The sequence below is a fragment of the Phaethon lepturus genome, unplaced genomic scaffold (genome assembly GCF_000687285.1).
Source record: "Phaethon lepturus isolate BGI_N335 unplaced genomic scaffold, ASM68728v1 scaffold49181, whole genome shotgun sequence".
Taxonomy (NCBI): Eukaryota; Metazoa; Chordata; class Aves; order Phaethontiformes; family Phaethontidae; genus Phaethon; species Phaethon lepturus.
The window spans coordinates 1-16,683 of NW_010517927.1; the positions used below are offsets into that span (position 1 = coordinate 1).

Genomic DNA, 16,683 nt, shown 5'->3' on the forward strand with positions numbered 1-16,683 from the left:
GGTGTAACGTCTCCGTTCTGGCTCCGTTTCCTCGGGGAGGTTGAGTCCGGTTGTTACCGCTCCGGACAAAAAAAGGTGGTGCGGCCGAGTGCGTTTGCCGCGTTCCGCCTCGGCGAAACCGCGGTGGGGGTTGATGTTTTTTCATAGCCTGGCTCTGAGACTGGTTTGCTTTTTGTCCCTGAGGAGCGGTGTGGGAGGGCCGCTGTTAAAGTTGCTTCCAGGTTTGGTACCAAGTGTAAAAAGTCGAAGCGGCAGGCCGCATTCAGAATAAGCTCGGGCCCTTCAGAAGGGTGTCCCTGCCCGGGGCCGGGGGGCTCCTGCCTCGGGTGGACGCCGTTGTTGTGGGGAGTGTCCGTGTGTAAATACACACAGTGCTTCCAGGCTGGTGGTCTTTTTTTTTTTTCTTCTCTTTTTAACCCCAAAAAGTAGGGATGTAATCAGTCTACCCGTGAAAGCATTTTGTTCGGAAGCAGTATGCACCATGCTTCAAAAATGAGTAAAGTTTTTGTTATTTTGTTGAGATTTTCCCTTTTAACCCGCTAGAATGCCAACACAGCTACGCCTACCTGCAGGCATTATTTTAATCTCAAAGTGACGTGTTCTACTAAAAAATTTGAGAAAGGTTTTAGGCTACTGTGAGTCTAAAATATAATGAAGTGTTAAATATAATGTGGTTTCCTACTGGAGAGTATTTTTATTACAAGGATCCAAATTAGCACAGGCTGCTGTAGCAGGAAAATAATTTAAGAAATAACAGCATCTCTGTAAAGAAAAAAAACAACACCCAAACCACAGGGGTATGTGGCTAATCAAAATTGTCCTGAGAGCAAAATAAGCAGCTTCACTATTTCAAGTGAAATATTAAAGAGCAATACAGGTAGTGACAAAACTTAAAACATATCTCAAGCTGTACCTTGTCTCCAGGTCAAAGCAATTACTTTCATATACTTTTCAAGTAGGTACAACTTTTCTGATAAACAGAGAATGTTTGATGGGTAGAAGAGAAAGCCAGGTACACGTATGTGTCTAGCTGCTCTATACAGAAGATCATCCAAAGACGACATCTCATTACTAAGGCATTATACGCCTTGAAATGAGACATTATGTCTTGGACCTTTTGGTTAAATGTATGTGCTCTAAGTGTCCAGTTTTGACAGAAGTAGTATACTTATCACAAAAGTTTATAGCCTTAACGCTTGAGATTGGTGACATATCTAGGAATATAATGTGTCTTAATTCATTAAATATAAATGAGCTTCATGCGTTCTGTAAACAAGTTTAATTCAAAATTTTTATAAAATACATCTTGTATTTACACACATACCTCATCTAAAAATACGAGTTTGTTGAATGCAAAGTTATTACAAACTATCAGAACCATTTGAGAGCTGTTTGTACATACTTCTTGCACAGCATATGCAAAAGGTGACCCTAGAATACTAAGATTAAAAGGTGCAAATCTGCAATTGTGTACAAAACATGTACTATGTTAAGTGCATATCTACATTGCATATTACACGTGCCAGGTCTGTGGAAAGGAACAGTTAAAATTGCAACTATAGATTTCACAGAACATTAGTATAGAATAAATTAAGATACTTAGAGATTAAATAGAACATTCTTGCATCCTTTGAATATTCATTTCAGATGCACAGGATCCATCATGGACATCTAATGAACAGCTATGCAAATAATAACTAAACTGAAAGCCCTCTAACAGCCTAGTAACCTGAATGTGTCCTTGCCCTTCATGTTTCTGGTGATGTTAGTTAAACATGTATTCACAGGGTCTGGGTTGAATCTTCTAATACTAGTTGGACATTCCTGTTAAAAAAAGAAAACTAAGTCATGAAAAAAAAGTAAGACCAGATTATTATGCAAGATTCCAAAGTTAACATGCTTGCCTTTTTTTTTTGTAGTATGACTGTTCACAAAACACTTGCAGGAAAGTACTAAGCTGCTAGTGTAATTAGTTTAGTACAACTCTGCAATAATTGCACAAGAACTTCTGCATAAGTCAAAAATTAGGTGAGAAGTTGATCACTCTGTTTTTCTCCTTTAATGTATTACAAGCTAGAGTATTAAAGTTGATGCTTGACATAAATTCTAACTAGTTGTGTTTAAAACCAACACAAGCATCAGCCAGAAAAGCAGACTGAATAAGCTAAAGGTGTGTGGTAGAGTTGGAATTTAAATAAATATTTTGCATCAGTAATGAGTGGTAAATATATGTAACTTGCCATTTTAGTAACTCAATCTGAAAAGCTGAAAAACAACTGTTCTGATAAGGAAATACGTCCATCAGGGATTAAAGACAGCCCTTGCTATTACCTTGTCATGGTTGATTTTTGTTTGCAGCATTAAAAAAAAAAAAAGACATGGGGAATGCTTTTCTCCCTGTTACCAAAAATTATTAAGAAATTTAAGATCTATTTGGCAATACTAAATACTGAAGATTGCAAATGCCCAAGTACCATGCAAAGTGAACTTCACTGGACTTCCCTTGTGAAGAAACATTACCATAAGGACCATTACATAAGCACTCAACACAGTACACAGCAAATATTTAACATGTCATCACATTATTACATAATCCTCAGATAGTCAAAATTAGCAAGACTGTAACTGTTACTAAGGCTGTAATTCTGCCTGCCTTAGTGAAGGGAGAATCTGGCCTTCCCAATCTTCTTTATTTCTCTTTACAAGGGATTAATAGTACTGGGGGCGGAAAAAATGGATGCATATTAAATACCATGCTATTAAAAGCAAGACAGAGCAAGATGTTGTAAAACATAGTTAGGGAAGGATTACTTTTATTTTGCCATCATAAAATAACATTGTTTAAAGATCACACAAATCTGATAGATCATCTTTTTTATCGAACATTGAGCCAGCATTACAGTTGAGAAAGGTGTTCACCTGTTTCTCTGTAAATTTATACTTTTAAGTAAAATAATTTGATTCTCTAAATACGCAATTTAATTATGTCACACAGTAAATATCTTGCTCCTTTGGTCAAACATAGTAAATGAAATCTTCAAATGCTTATATCTTCCATTTTTAAAAACCTAATATACATCCTTAACCAAGGAGTATTTACGTTACACACAAGCCATAGATACAAAATACACAGTATGTACATGTTTTGAAAACAAATGGGAATTTATAAAAACTCAATAGCCAAATCAAAGTAATTGAGGCACTAACTTAAAAATAGTATCTTCATGTCTTGATTATACAGACTATTCTGTGAACAATCAGGACTGCTTCATAAATACATTTTATCTACAGAATTTGCTGTGCCAAAAAAGCCAGCTGTGTTTAAGCTTAGAAGAAAAATTGCACTTTGAGATTGTTACAGTTAACTTCTCATTTTTCTCCTTGAATATAGTAATCTGGTCCTAGTGCTTTTGGCACAGGTATTGAGTTGTGGTTTTGCTACACTTTCTTATAAAACACAAGGGTTTATTTATTTTGTTCATTAAAATCTGAAGAGTTTTAAACAAACCTAGAACTTTGATACAAATCTATATAGCTACAATTGCTTCATTAAATAATATACACAAATATGCTCTTCGATCTTAAAACATCTTGACAACTGGATACAAAACAGTATCTCCAGCTTCCTTAATCTTATGCATTATCAATCTGCAAGTAAATAAAATACAGTTTCTGGCCACATCTTGCACTAGATCACACCCCAGTGTACAAGGACAGAAAATAAATGTATAATAAAAAGATTGGATAAATTAGAAGGGGTTTCTTGGTCTTGAATTCTTCTCCAACTAGTAATGATGCAGCACTGTATGCAGCCCAAAAGACTCCAAACAACTGAAAAAGAAGATGAACAGTCTCAGCTGATATCACAAGAAAATCTCTCCAAACACCAAGATAAAAATCAGTTCTTCTCTCAATATAAAAGAAACCCCCCAAAAAAGAATTTTCAGGGGAAGAACATACACACACAGGAAAAGAATGCACTATGCATTTTCATTTAAGTTTAGAGAAATATTTAACAAATAAACATGTTATTTTTATTTGAGAAATTTTTACTGAAGCTAAGGATCTAATGGTAAGTATTCTCCAATGTAAGACAGATACCATAAAGCAAGCTGTGAGCTTACATACACCGGTAACATGAAACTTCACTGGATTAATAACTTCTTCCACCTTGACTGTCCTCAACTATTAACCCCTCCCTTTCTTTAAGCAAATTAGTTACTACACTTGACTCTTCCTCCTACAACATATACCAGAGGGTTAAATTACCATTTTTTAATTTCAGGATTCATCTGGCTCATAAGCTTTTCTTTACTCATGGTGCCCCCACCTCAAGGTAACTGAAACTCACATTCCTCTATCTTTCAGGTGCAGTGAGAAGCCTGCCAAAATACAATCTCTATCAAAAACTATATTGCTTACCAAGTTAAGAAAGAACCAGTTTGAAAGACTGGTAGAAAGTAATGTTACCTACGAATATCCACTGTGTTGTATGAAGTTAGCATGCCTACTTTTTAAAAAAAAAAAAACATGCATGTGATTGCATACTTCTCTTTTTTGCTGCCTGACACAAGACAAGAAGGACAATCAAGATCATGACTGAATTCCCTAAGATACATTAGGAAAACTGCAGCAATTAAAGCAGTCGAGGTGCATTACTTGAGTAGTTTGCCGATCGCAACTGGAAAAGAACTGACTAGAATTTCGCTATTAAGTTCCCCAGCTTTAGGACTGTGAAATATCTCCCCAAGCACGGAGCTCTCAAGCCATAAGAAGTAGTACTTGTCACAGTGTAAGTAGTTTTGGCCGCATGGGGCTTGTCCTCCATTTTCACACTAATGATGCAAAGGTAAGAAACTTGCACAGATTCACCCTAAAGTTAATGTAAGACTGTTAGTAGTAATCAAGTAACAGAGATTTCATTACAATATATTTATTTTCAAGTTATATATTGGTTAACTGGCAAGTTAATAATTTGCTTTCTGACTGTATCTCTTATAATAATTGCAAGTTATCAAATCACAAACACAACAATTTTGTTATTTATCATACACTTTAGTTGTACTTCAATTACACTGTTCACCAGCAAGCTAAAAGGACAGAAATTAATCAACAGAATAAGAATTCAAAAAGCAGACCGCTTAGCTAGCAACAGACTTTTCTCAAGTCAACCTTTCCAAAAGTTCAGCAATAATTTCAAAGGGTACCTAAAAGGGTTTTAAGTAGTACTGCAGTGTTCAAGGTATGTAGTTCTGGGATGCATTAGGGAACATTGTGTTCAACAAGCAGATGGTATAAGGGAAGTTATTCTTGCTTTGTGCTTTACATTCCCCATCTGTAAAATCAGAACAATACTTACCTTCTCTGTAAAGGGTATTGAGAGCTTTGTACTGCTACCACTATGGGAAGGTGTCAGAACAATGACTAACGTCATATTCATGCTGCAGAAACTAAAAATAAACTGGATGATGGGGGAAGGGAAAGAACAACTTATTTTCAGAGTCTTCATTTTGAGGTTTAATTATGGCATCCTCTCTCAAAATCATAATCCTATTTATTTTAAAGCAACTATTATATTGTAGCAAAATACTTAAACAGAAGCTAACCTGGTAACAACAGGTGTCATTATAGCAAGAGCACTGTATGTCCCCAAGTACTCGAAAGAAACACCTGAAACAGAATTTGCTTAGCAGTCATGTCCACCATGCTAATCAAAAGCATCACAGAGCTCACATTGTAGTTCTGAGTATTTTGACACATCATTGTGTTGTCCTGAACACATTAATACTTGAAGTGTTAGGAAAGCAACTTAAAAATAACTGTAAACAGTTCCCAATAGATGACACTGGACTTACTTTTATTAGGGTAGAAACAACTTCAAATGATCCAACCACCAAAAGTACAGGTGCTATGACAATGAGGGGAAGTAGGGAATATCCTATCACACCAAGAACTTGGCCATAAGCAACCTGAAATTTTCAAGCACATAAAAACAAGCTTTGTAGTGCTCAGTCTTTGTCACCAAATACAATCTGATCTTGTTATAACAGCATGAATAGCAATAATAATGTATTAGGTATTCATGAAATTTTAGCTAAAGGAAGCTTGCTTTAAGTACGAAACTTGTTTTTGTATGCTACCACCTAGAATTTTGTCATTAATCATTCAGTTCTTTTAGAAATATGTTGTATTTGGGGTCTGTTTTTTTTGTTTTAAACACTGTAAGTGACAATTTTAATCACTTCCAAGGGAAGTATTTACACAGTTCAAAATATGTCATTCCACCCACCCCTCACATTTTCATGTTCCACCTTAAGTGGTTCCCAACTGCCACTCCATGGAGTGTACAAATCATACCCAGGAGCACAGAACTAGAACAGACCTCTCACTCACCAGCTGTAGTCCTGGCTGTTACAAGCAGCAAAGATATAATTTTCTGCATTAACATACGCATATCCATTATACATAAATATATAAAGTACATGAATGCTTATGGCATTAGTGGAAGACCTAGAACCTGATCCCGCTAAGGTGCGGAAATCCTCTGATTTCCAGTTTCAATTTATTATGACTATCTTAAACATATTTGTTCAAAGTATTTCCGTAACTGTTTTCAATCCCCACTTCATGGGGATTAAAATGTCCAATTTTCTCCTACTATGGTTTGAAATGTTCCTGGTCCTAGCTAAGCTTCTTGGATTTAACAGGAAAAATAGTGGCTAGACATGCGACCATCTTGCAAGCAATCTCTTGTGGCTGTTGATCCTTCACAGTGAACTGTGCACACCTATACTTTCTCTCCAGTTTATACATTCTGATAATTTCACATTTTGAGCCACAAAACAGATTGACTTAAGGGCATCTGGATTATGCTGGCATGCAGAAATACTGCAATCACATTTATAAAAGCTTTTTCTTTCAAAACAGTGTTCACACAAGAAGATTCTAGCAATTATGATTAAAAGGAAAATTGAGTTAGTTTAATTTACAATTAAAGTAAATGTAAATAATGTTGGAAGTCTGCAACACTAGTTCATCATTAATACAAGATGCATAGTAAAAAATATAAAAATCAAGTATCACTGAATATTTAGTTCTTCACTACATAGTTCAATGCCTTTTATGCTGCAGAGCCATTCTAAGAAATTTCTACCCTCCTGACTGTTCTGCTGTAGCTGTCTGTGGGCCTTGCTGTAAGTAATTTTTTTGTTTACACCTGAATCACTTAATGACTCAATTTGTAAACAGCTCAACCAGCTATTCCAACCCTGCTGGTGCAAGCAGCTGGAGGTAGGGATGTAGGCCAGAATTTCAATTGGCTTTGCAGTTGAAGAACATGTGCTGACTTTCGTCCTTTAATGGGTTTGAACTGCATCAGGCCAGGGATGAAAACAAACAGTAGTAGATGCTCTACTCACAAAAGTATCATACAACTGCTGTTAACCCTATTTAAAAAAAAAATAGTTTAAATAAAAGGCAGTGCAAGAGCAGTGCAAAGGAGGAGAAAGGGTTCCATTTAGCTCAGTGACCAAAAAATTGAAAGCACTTGTCCTTCAAGAATGGACTTCAGTTCCAGATCACAGGCATCTGCTAGGATTTTTATGATTCATAAACAATTTGGAAATTTGTACTATCACATCCAGTGCACCATCCTTTGCACAGAAAGAATAGCTGACCATCTCTGTATTTTAGATTTTATTTTGGAGGCCAAGAGCCCAAAGCGTAGACATTACACTTACCAGCTGTATCCAGTCTTAGTTAGCTACAAGGTTCAAAGCCAAGCACCAAGAAAACCCAACTACTACTGAAAAATGTAGCCAAGAGATTTTACATTACCTCCCTCTATGTCGTTTTCACATATAGGTACTTACTTCTCCTCCAAGAACCCTGGCCAGTAAAAATATTGTCAAGGATCCAAATATCCAAATAGTTATAATCCAAGAAACAACCTTAAGAGATGAAGAACAATTCATTTATATTAATCATTGGTGTTGTGAGAAAGGAAAACTCATTTCTATTAACCATTTTCACTGCAGTCAAGGATTTCATTATGCAACACTGAATTCTGAATTGTGGCAAGAATAGTTTTACTTAGTATCACAATGCAAGTTGAGAATAAAATTCAGAGGTTACATTTACAGAATCACATTAATGGTAAGTTTGGTGAACATGGAATGCACATGCAATGTGTTTTGTAAGTACTGTAATACTTTCTCAGAGTAGGAAGAGTTTAGTTAAAACTAAAGCTAAGTTAAGACCATCCTAGCTAAATGTCTTTACATCCCGCCTATTACAAAAGGTGGGCTCAGATAGTTTTTAAAAGTCAGCACAATCAACAGAAAGAGTTAGAATTTTGCTTCTTTCATCCATAAAGACACCACTTTATTCTTTACTCAAACTGAGAATGCTCAGAAGAAAACATAGGACTTCAACTCTCAGTAGAACTTATGATGATAACAGCTTAAGAAACAGCCCCAGATTCCTGGGATTTTGTAATTTGTAATTATTTTTTCTTGCTTCTTTCATTGGTCTGCTCTTAAACTGAAGAAGATCATTCTCCAGCTTAACAGAACCTTCAAGGTAATTTAGCAGTTCTTGGAGTTGAGGCACTGGGAGGATTAGAAGTGAAGCTCTCCCTTTTGAAATATCTTTTTAGAGGGAAACAACAGTATCAGTCCAGTCTCTGTATTTCCAAACATACAACAGCTGCACTTAAAAAAGAGGTTAGTACTCAATTCAATTTTTTTGCTTAATTAAGAGTTCCAGATTCACAGAAGAATCAAATAGGGGGTGATTTTTCTTTAAATTTAAGAACAGATTTAAAAAAAAAAAATCACAGCACAACTTCAAAAAAATTAAGATAAATATAACAGCTTTATCCTAGTTGTGAAAATAGTGCATGGCCTCCTTTTACTTCTTGCTTTCTTCCACTGTCTAAAAGAAGAGGACCAGATTAAAGTCTGAAAGCAGGACTGCTCATCTCTCTCCAGCTTATAGCCCACTATTCAGTTCATCTAGTCTAGCTGCTGTCAGTCATCCTACTGCTAGCTACTAGCTTTCCCTCCTCACACATATACAACAATCTTACATATGTATGGCAAATCCACCGCTCCTAAGAAACATTAGACCTACTGTTCATGTCCAGTAGGTACACAAACTGCAGAAGGTAGTTTATCTGTCGTGGGTTCAAGGAACAGTCCTTGTTTTGCCTAGGAGACAGCTAAGTGGTCCACTTGAATAATATACTGGTTTAGTCTACTCACTTCAAGTCTCATAGACACAAGATACTGAGAGCGAATTCTTAGTCAGCATTTGGTACACCATATGGAATCCGAAGGTTGCAAAGGGTATGATTTTATCTTGCCGTTCACAAAAATCCTAAGCACATTCTGTTACTTTACATATGGCTTATTGCTATACTACGTTGCATTTAAAACAACTGTAACTACACCCACCGTCATAAAAACTTCCAAAGCAGCATCACCTAGGCTCTCATTCAAATTGTGACTATAAACGATACCACTTCTTTATTTCAATGGGAATGTAAAGGCAAAAAGCTAACAGTGTTTATGGAGGCCAGTTAAATCTGCACAATGCCTCTGAATAGCTATTCACCCTAGAGTTCAAAAGGAATTATGGAAAAAGTCTGTTGAGCAGAAGAAAGTTATTTGATTGTAATTAAGCAGGGAGGACAAAACAGCAAATGGCACTAATGAAGATTAAATATGCCAGATAACAGTAGTGATATACCATGAATAAAACAAGTAGCTTTGTCAGGAAACTAAAATCCACGGCATCCAAATGTTTTTCGGTAACATTTTTTAGTAATAAAAAGCATGTTAACAAAAGGTCACGACTGAAATGGGAAGATTCACTAATATGACTATAAACCCATTAGTATCAATCTGTTTCCTCTAGAAATGACATCTTTCCCTTGTTTTACTGTATAAAAACAAACCTGACATTTCAGCATGATTAATTTAATCTGTGTGCTATTTAATACATTTCTTACTGCTGTCTTTCTACATATTAACTTGAGAAACAGCATTTGAAATGCCCCACATTAGTATATGAGGAAAAGACTTTCTACCCACATAAGAATGCAAATTGCTTAGCAATCATGTCCCCAAATTTAGTTTTAATTTCTTTTAGGTAGAAGTCTTATACCTACCTTAAATTGTCCATATAATGAAATCATTGAGAAGAAGAGGACAACTGCCAGAGGACCCCAAAAGTCTGGATTGTCTCTCACTACCTGCCTGTTAAACCCAAGAGATGGCATAGGCATCAACACACATCGAATTTTGTAGTAAATATCCTTCAGATCAATGTCAAGTTCTTCCCTGAAATGGTAAAGTGAGAGAGCATTACTACAGACCACAGTAATGAAATAGAGCATTAAAAAAGTAAGTCTGGGGGCAAACAGTAGGTTTATGGAGCAAATCTCCTCTCACCCATAAGGCTTTCTGAAAGCCATGACTAGCAAAGGAACAGTTTGTCCACAACAAAGCAACACCATACCTCCATCCCGCATTCAGTAACTGGTGTGACCCAGTTAGATATATTGAATTATTCAAAAATCAATTACATAACTGAAGACAGAAAACATACACAACATAACCTAACAGTCTACATTCAGACAGTAGATCTATTTTCTGACATGCAGGAACACATGACACATTCATATCACCATAACTACTTAAAAGTCAAAGACATGCACACATAAAAGTAGGATGTCTGTATTCCTACGCTGAGCAGTTTGCTACGAGTACACTCATTATGGAAACATTTTATTTCAAATTCTACAAGAAAGAATACCTTTACATTCACTAATCCAAAACCATTCAAAATGCATCAGGTAAAAACAATTTTTTGGAATAAAATGGGGTTTAACTTGCTTTGGCAGCAGTGGTTTTCAGCAGACCAGTTTATGCCAACCGTTTAATTACTGGCTTGTTTCCAATATGGTTAAAAATAAAAGCCAATTAAAGCAGCAATAAATTCTATCAACAGACCTTGCTTTTCTATAATTGCCTTCTCCACTCCCTGCTACAAACTATCTGTAAGCAGCAACAAATTGACCAGAAGATTCTTCTGCACAGGAGGCTCTTAACTCCTGCATCTTGTCCTGATTGTCTGAGCATAAGGGGCAGGAAGCAGACTTTCAAGTACTGGGCAATTTGACTTCTTTAAGTTTATGCAAGGAACCTTAAGACAAAAATGTATGCTAGTGTTTTCCTTGTACAGTCAGGACTGAGGAGCTCTGAAGAGTTGCAAGAAATTTCCCGGCAGATATCCGTCTGCTCTACGTTTAAGAGCACAGTAGAGAAAAATGTAGAATCATATCCTAAGTCTGTTTATGAAAGCTTTGTACAAGGCTTTGATTTACGTTTTTTTCCTCAGAAAAGCTGAAGCAAGAAATAAACACAAAGACATGATTCACCACAATTTCTATTTAAAAAGAGTAATATTAAATACTGCTCATTGAGTTTCTTAAGGCAATTTCAGGATTGCCATTACTGAAGCTATTTCAGAATTGGTATTACTAACCTGTGACTAAATAACAAAAACTGTTCTTTAACACACCCCAGAATCTAAGGAGTAGACTAGAAGCATCTATTTCCCTCTATTATCTAAACAGGATGTAGCATTCCTATATTTTACTCTGAAGATTGCGTAACACAAATACTTCCTGTCTGGAAACCATTCTTTGGCATCGCCTAGGGCTTCTGACAGTTTCTCATGTGAATAAACTGTCTTTCACATGAAGCTGACAGCTATCTCACCTAAGAAGTGGTGGTACCTGTAACAGGAAACAAGTATCTGGAATAAGTATGCCTGATGAGAAAGGAATAAAATAAAATCTCTGTTGAACAAAACACTTGCATGGTAGCACCGTATTGGTGAACCTCCCTTAGCTGGCTGCTATTCTTTAAATCCTTAGTAGGATTCAGGTTACAATGCTTCATTACAGCACATGTTCTGGGAATAATCAGAACTGCATAAAAACTGCTGTATGAAAGTCAGATTACAGTCTTCGCTGTTAGGATAATTATATTCCTCCTCTTTGTCACAAACTGATCATTTCCCTGGCATGTTCTCCTTCTTCCAGCTATCAGCAGCTTAGAACACCTAGCTGTCTTTGAATCACAAACTTGGTTTTTGTGGTATAAAGTTACACAAAAGAAGGAACTCGTATGTTGTCACCTCAGCACACCATTGTGTTCCTTAATTAAAATTAGAGGTTTACAGACCAGACTTATGCACACTTCTGCACACTTTAAAGTACTTTTCAAGTAGCAGTTTCATTATTAAGCTCTCCAGATATCTATTCTCTCCCAGCACCCTCATTTGAGTTCTCCAGAGTACTCTCCTGCTCACTCCATTTTTTTAAAGCATCATTATCTTTAATTCACACAGGAAAACTCTGAGACACTGAGAATAAAGTTGCTTAGGTGCAGAACAAGGACTACAACCCAGGCTGCCTGACTCACAGTGTACTACCCACAAGACACAAACTTTCTTCAGCCAACCACGTTTCTTGTGAACAGAACAAAGAATGCAGAGCTTTTCAGTTTTAAGGACATTTTTGTCTTTCAACACTAACACCCTTTTAATCTAGCTTTATAACAGAAGATAGCATCAAAGATTATAAAGCTTGTGCTACCTTGCTTCGAGCATCCCTACTGTAATAAGCATGAGTCACAATGCATTTACTTCAGAGTAACTAACAGAATTTACTTAGATTTACTTAACATTAATCTTTCCACAGGATTGTCTTAGCCTGATTCTTCAACAACAATCTAATTTTTTTAAACCATTACAAGATCAACAGATAAGAGTAGAAAAGCTATAAAAGCCTTATAGAGATTAATAAAACGGCATTTTACTTCCTTCTTCCTTCCTCCACCCCAGTGAATTACAAGCTTCTTTTTTACACTAAAAATAAAACCCATGAGAAAGATAATGTTTTCATTCCTGCACCAGAAAACACTCATTGGTTAATTCTAGTCACAGCTAAAGACTGTGGGACAATTTGAGAGGCTACGAGTTGTTTGTTCTTCCTACACAGCTAAGGTAGATACCCAAAAATAATTATGACATACAGGAGTGGCTTGTTATCCTCTGGATCATCATCTTCCACTTCCAGAAGCCAGCCATACCCTCTCTGTCTTAGGAATGTAGTTGCAGTAGACTCTTTGATGAATTCTCCTCCAAGATTTAGCTTAACATCCGGAGTTGTTATGGAGCCACTAAGATCTTTGAAAAAAAGGGAGAGAAAGATATATCTTTTTATGGCTTGCCAAAAGCCATTTGATTTCAAAAGTACTGGAAAATAAGTAACAGACATAAAGCTACATGTGCTTGTCATCACCATGAAATATTCAAAGTTATAGAACAAGTTATAGAGTAAAAGTATACTTTAACAGATACAAAATTTGACAGGGTACTTCTGGTTTTAATGCAATAGTAACAATGTTGGGTTAGGTCTCAAATTACCAAGTTTTAGCTTCTAGATGAAACTCTTGTTTTGATGTCACTGTTATGGTATGACAGAAAGGCTTCAATTTGTGCTTTATCATTAAGCATTTAAAGGCATAAGAGGAGTTAGCTAATGAAAGTCTTGTCATGTTGTAAAGTGTAAATTATTTACCATTTTTTTGCGGACCATTGTATACCTCTTTTGGAGCCCACTCCTGCACAGTGGCATTGTTTCAGCCAAAAACATTCTCTGCTTTTATGCCCAATTTTTCATGAAAGGAAAACATCTGCAGATGTTTTCATTTGTAGCCTGCCTTTAACACAGGTGAAAATGTTAGAAGAAGAATACTATCAGAGATCCTTAGGCTCCAGTGATTAAGAAGAGATACAGGGAGTTCTCTTTAACATACTATGATCTTGCTCTGTCACAGTACTAAACAAAACAAGGACAAATTTATGTATGGCTTTTTTGACACACTGGCTGTGTCAAAGTCACCAGTAAATATTACTTTTCTTCATGCATTGTATTGTTATATACAAATGAAAAATACCATAGTAACTGAAAATATATAGAGCAACTTGAAGAAAGAAAAAATGTGGTCAAGGGGAATAATTATTCCTTTAGGAAACAATGGATTTCCGTTATTTGCTTAAAAAGAAAAATCCAAACAGAAACATGTCAATTTTTTGTAGAAGCCTTATTACAAATATATGGAGAGACAAAAACTCTCTTCTTATCCAACACTTTTTTGCTTCACCGAAGAAAATTTTATTGTGCCTTTCCATTGTTGTGTGTTCTTCGCACAAAAAAGTTCCTAGGCACAGATTTCCCAAAATACCTAGCTATAGCAAGCATTTCTGAAACACATACTCACAGAGGCAAGTCAGGCCATATTTGTAGATTACATTTGTGGCATCTTCTATCAAAACGCAATGTAATTTTATAGAAACAAAATTTGTACAGTGACAGAATCTCACACAGTCTTCAGCCAGCATGTCTGAAGCGTTCACTGATCACTCAGTATCGCAATTAATTTACCAGAATTCTTCACAAATCAGCTTGCTAGGCCACTTAAGCTTAAATGTAAGCTTCTCCATAAATGCTTTTTAGCCATTTCATAATCATGCGAGTGAACGATCCATTGCTTTGATTCTAGGAACACCATCTGCACAGGTTCCTTGTAAAGATCACTGTAATTTAAAGAAGGAATTTTTCTTTGCTCCTCTAAGTATCAGCACCCATACGCTATTCTCGCCAGACACAAGCAAAGCCTTCCTCTGCTGTTTACAGAGGGAGAAAAAAAGAAAAGTGTATTCTTAATGCCTGAGCATCAAGGTAGAGAAAGCTTCAGTAGTTTTCTATTGTCACTGGGATCCTTTTGTCATTTAAAAATATTTGTTTGTGCTACAACATAACACTGCTTTGCAAGGAAAGGTTCTCACTATTCTTTGTACACAGATGTGGCTGTCAAAACAAGCAAATTAACAGTTCAACCAGCCATTTATTTCTCTTTTCTCAGTGACTGCTGACAATCCATCCTGAAGCAGGCGAACTTCTACACAAGTTTTATTTACCAAGACTCATTTTAGCTGTCAATGATTGTTGAATACCTACAACCAAACTTTTTAATCATGAAACCTATTAACATGGTCTTAAGTCTATTGTGCAAGACATCTCAAGTGGGACATAAAGCTGCAGAAGAGGAAAAAAAAAATAATCCACCACACCCTCTTCTATAGACTGCTTTGAATGAGACGGTTAACAGAAGGCCAACCAAGTGCTGCAGCATCTGCCAGGAACTGATGATTCTGATGCTAGCTAGCGAGAGTTAGCATGCCTTCACTGCTACTGCCTCAGGCAGAACACCACAGAAGCAACACTGAGGTATCTCACGTGCCTCATTTCAACCAGGCATTGTGGAAAAACTGCTTTTGAGACAGTCTTTGCTCTCAATTTTGAAAAAGCAGTACAAGAGGCAAAACCGCCCCCCAACAAAACAGTCTGTTCTTTATACTGTACCTATCTACTTAATTGAGAACACCTCTCCAGCATTCTTTCCCACAAAAGGCTCCCACCTCTCATGGAAATAAGATGGGAAAATAAAACAGCTTCTACTTTTATTTTTCATGTGGACCAAGATTTGGGAAACAAATAGGAATTAGAGTGCAATGTGTAATGTTTTAATTTACAAGTATCAAACTGTTTAGCTATGCTTATGGTTTTGTTTGTTATGGTAGATCTACACAGCACTTTGCAGACAGGACTACACTTGAACAGGCAGGAGATCATGCCTTGCTTGTGTTCACAAAGACGACAGAGCCAAGTCTATTTCCACACCTCCTACAAAGGTGGCTGTTATTGGATTGGGTTCAGCATTACTCAACAAACACTTCCAGGAGAAATCCAAAAAGTTTCCATTCAGAAGTACATGGATCCCTTTTCAGGCCAAGGTGGAGAAAAAAAACAAAACAACAAAAAGCCACAGCTGAGGTTTTTCCTGTTGATTATCATTCCTTGGCAGACCAACTGGTAAGTTCACCAAAGAACAGGCATTCTACAGTAGTTTTTTCCACTTCAGTAATTCTTTACCAGGGTGGGGCACATGGTTCAGGACCTACACAATTCCCTAGCCCTGTCCACCATTACAGCAGTAACTAAATACATCCATAAAGTAGAATGCTTGTTTTTTAAATGGGTAGACCCCAAAAGGTCATTCTCCATCAAAATAAGTTAGCACAATGTGACTCTCATATAACTTGCACTGTTAAGGCAGATCTTCACGGCATGCTGGTACACCACAGCTATTTGTGCAGCAGTTAGGCAGCAGGCCACACTTCACTCCCTAAACTACACATAGGGCTTCTTTCCCCCCTCTTCATTACCGTGCTGAAATGAGACACGGCACAGAGACTTCGACGCAGCAGTAGAGCTAACGCGAACATACGGTACAATCGTCAGACACCACACCGGCCTTCCAGCAACGTGGGGAGAAGGAGCGGCCTGGGATAGCACTTGTCACGGTTATAGCAGGTCATCGGGCACAACCTCGACTACAGCTTTCGGAGAACCCGAGAAGCGGAGCGCCACGGCCGGCTCTATCAGGCGGATAACGCAGCTGCTGGCACCCCCCGCGCTGAGCGCCGCTCCCGGCACTTGCTGCAGTGGAGTCCGGGGCCGCGGCCCGAGGGCAGCGGCCGTCG

General features: G+C 37.1%; 1 protein-coding gene across 1 annotated transcript; it reads right to left on the reverse strand.

The window, feature by feature from the left end:
- Nucleotides 1–2,796: 2,796 nt before the first annotated feature.
- YIPF4 (Yip1 domain family, member 4) lies at nucleotides 2,797–16,518 on the reverse strand. The gene is made up of 6 exons (XM_010296543.1): nucleotides 16,455–16,518; nucleotides 13,107–13,329; nucleotides 10,172–10,343; nucleotides 7,872–7,949; nucleotides 5,856–5,969; nucleotides 2,797–3,831 (listed from the first exon to the last, which is right to left on the reverse strand). Exons 1-6 carry the CDS (start codon nucleotides 16,516–16,518, stop codon nucleotides 3,694–3,696), a joined length of 789 nt encoding a protein of 262 aa, XP_010294845.1. The 3' UTR covers nucleotides 2,797–3,693.
- Between the last annotated feature and the right edge of the window lie 165 nt (nucleotides 16,519–16,683).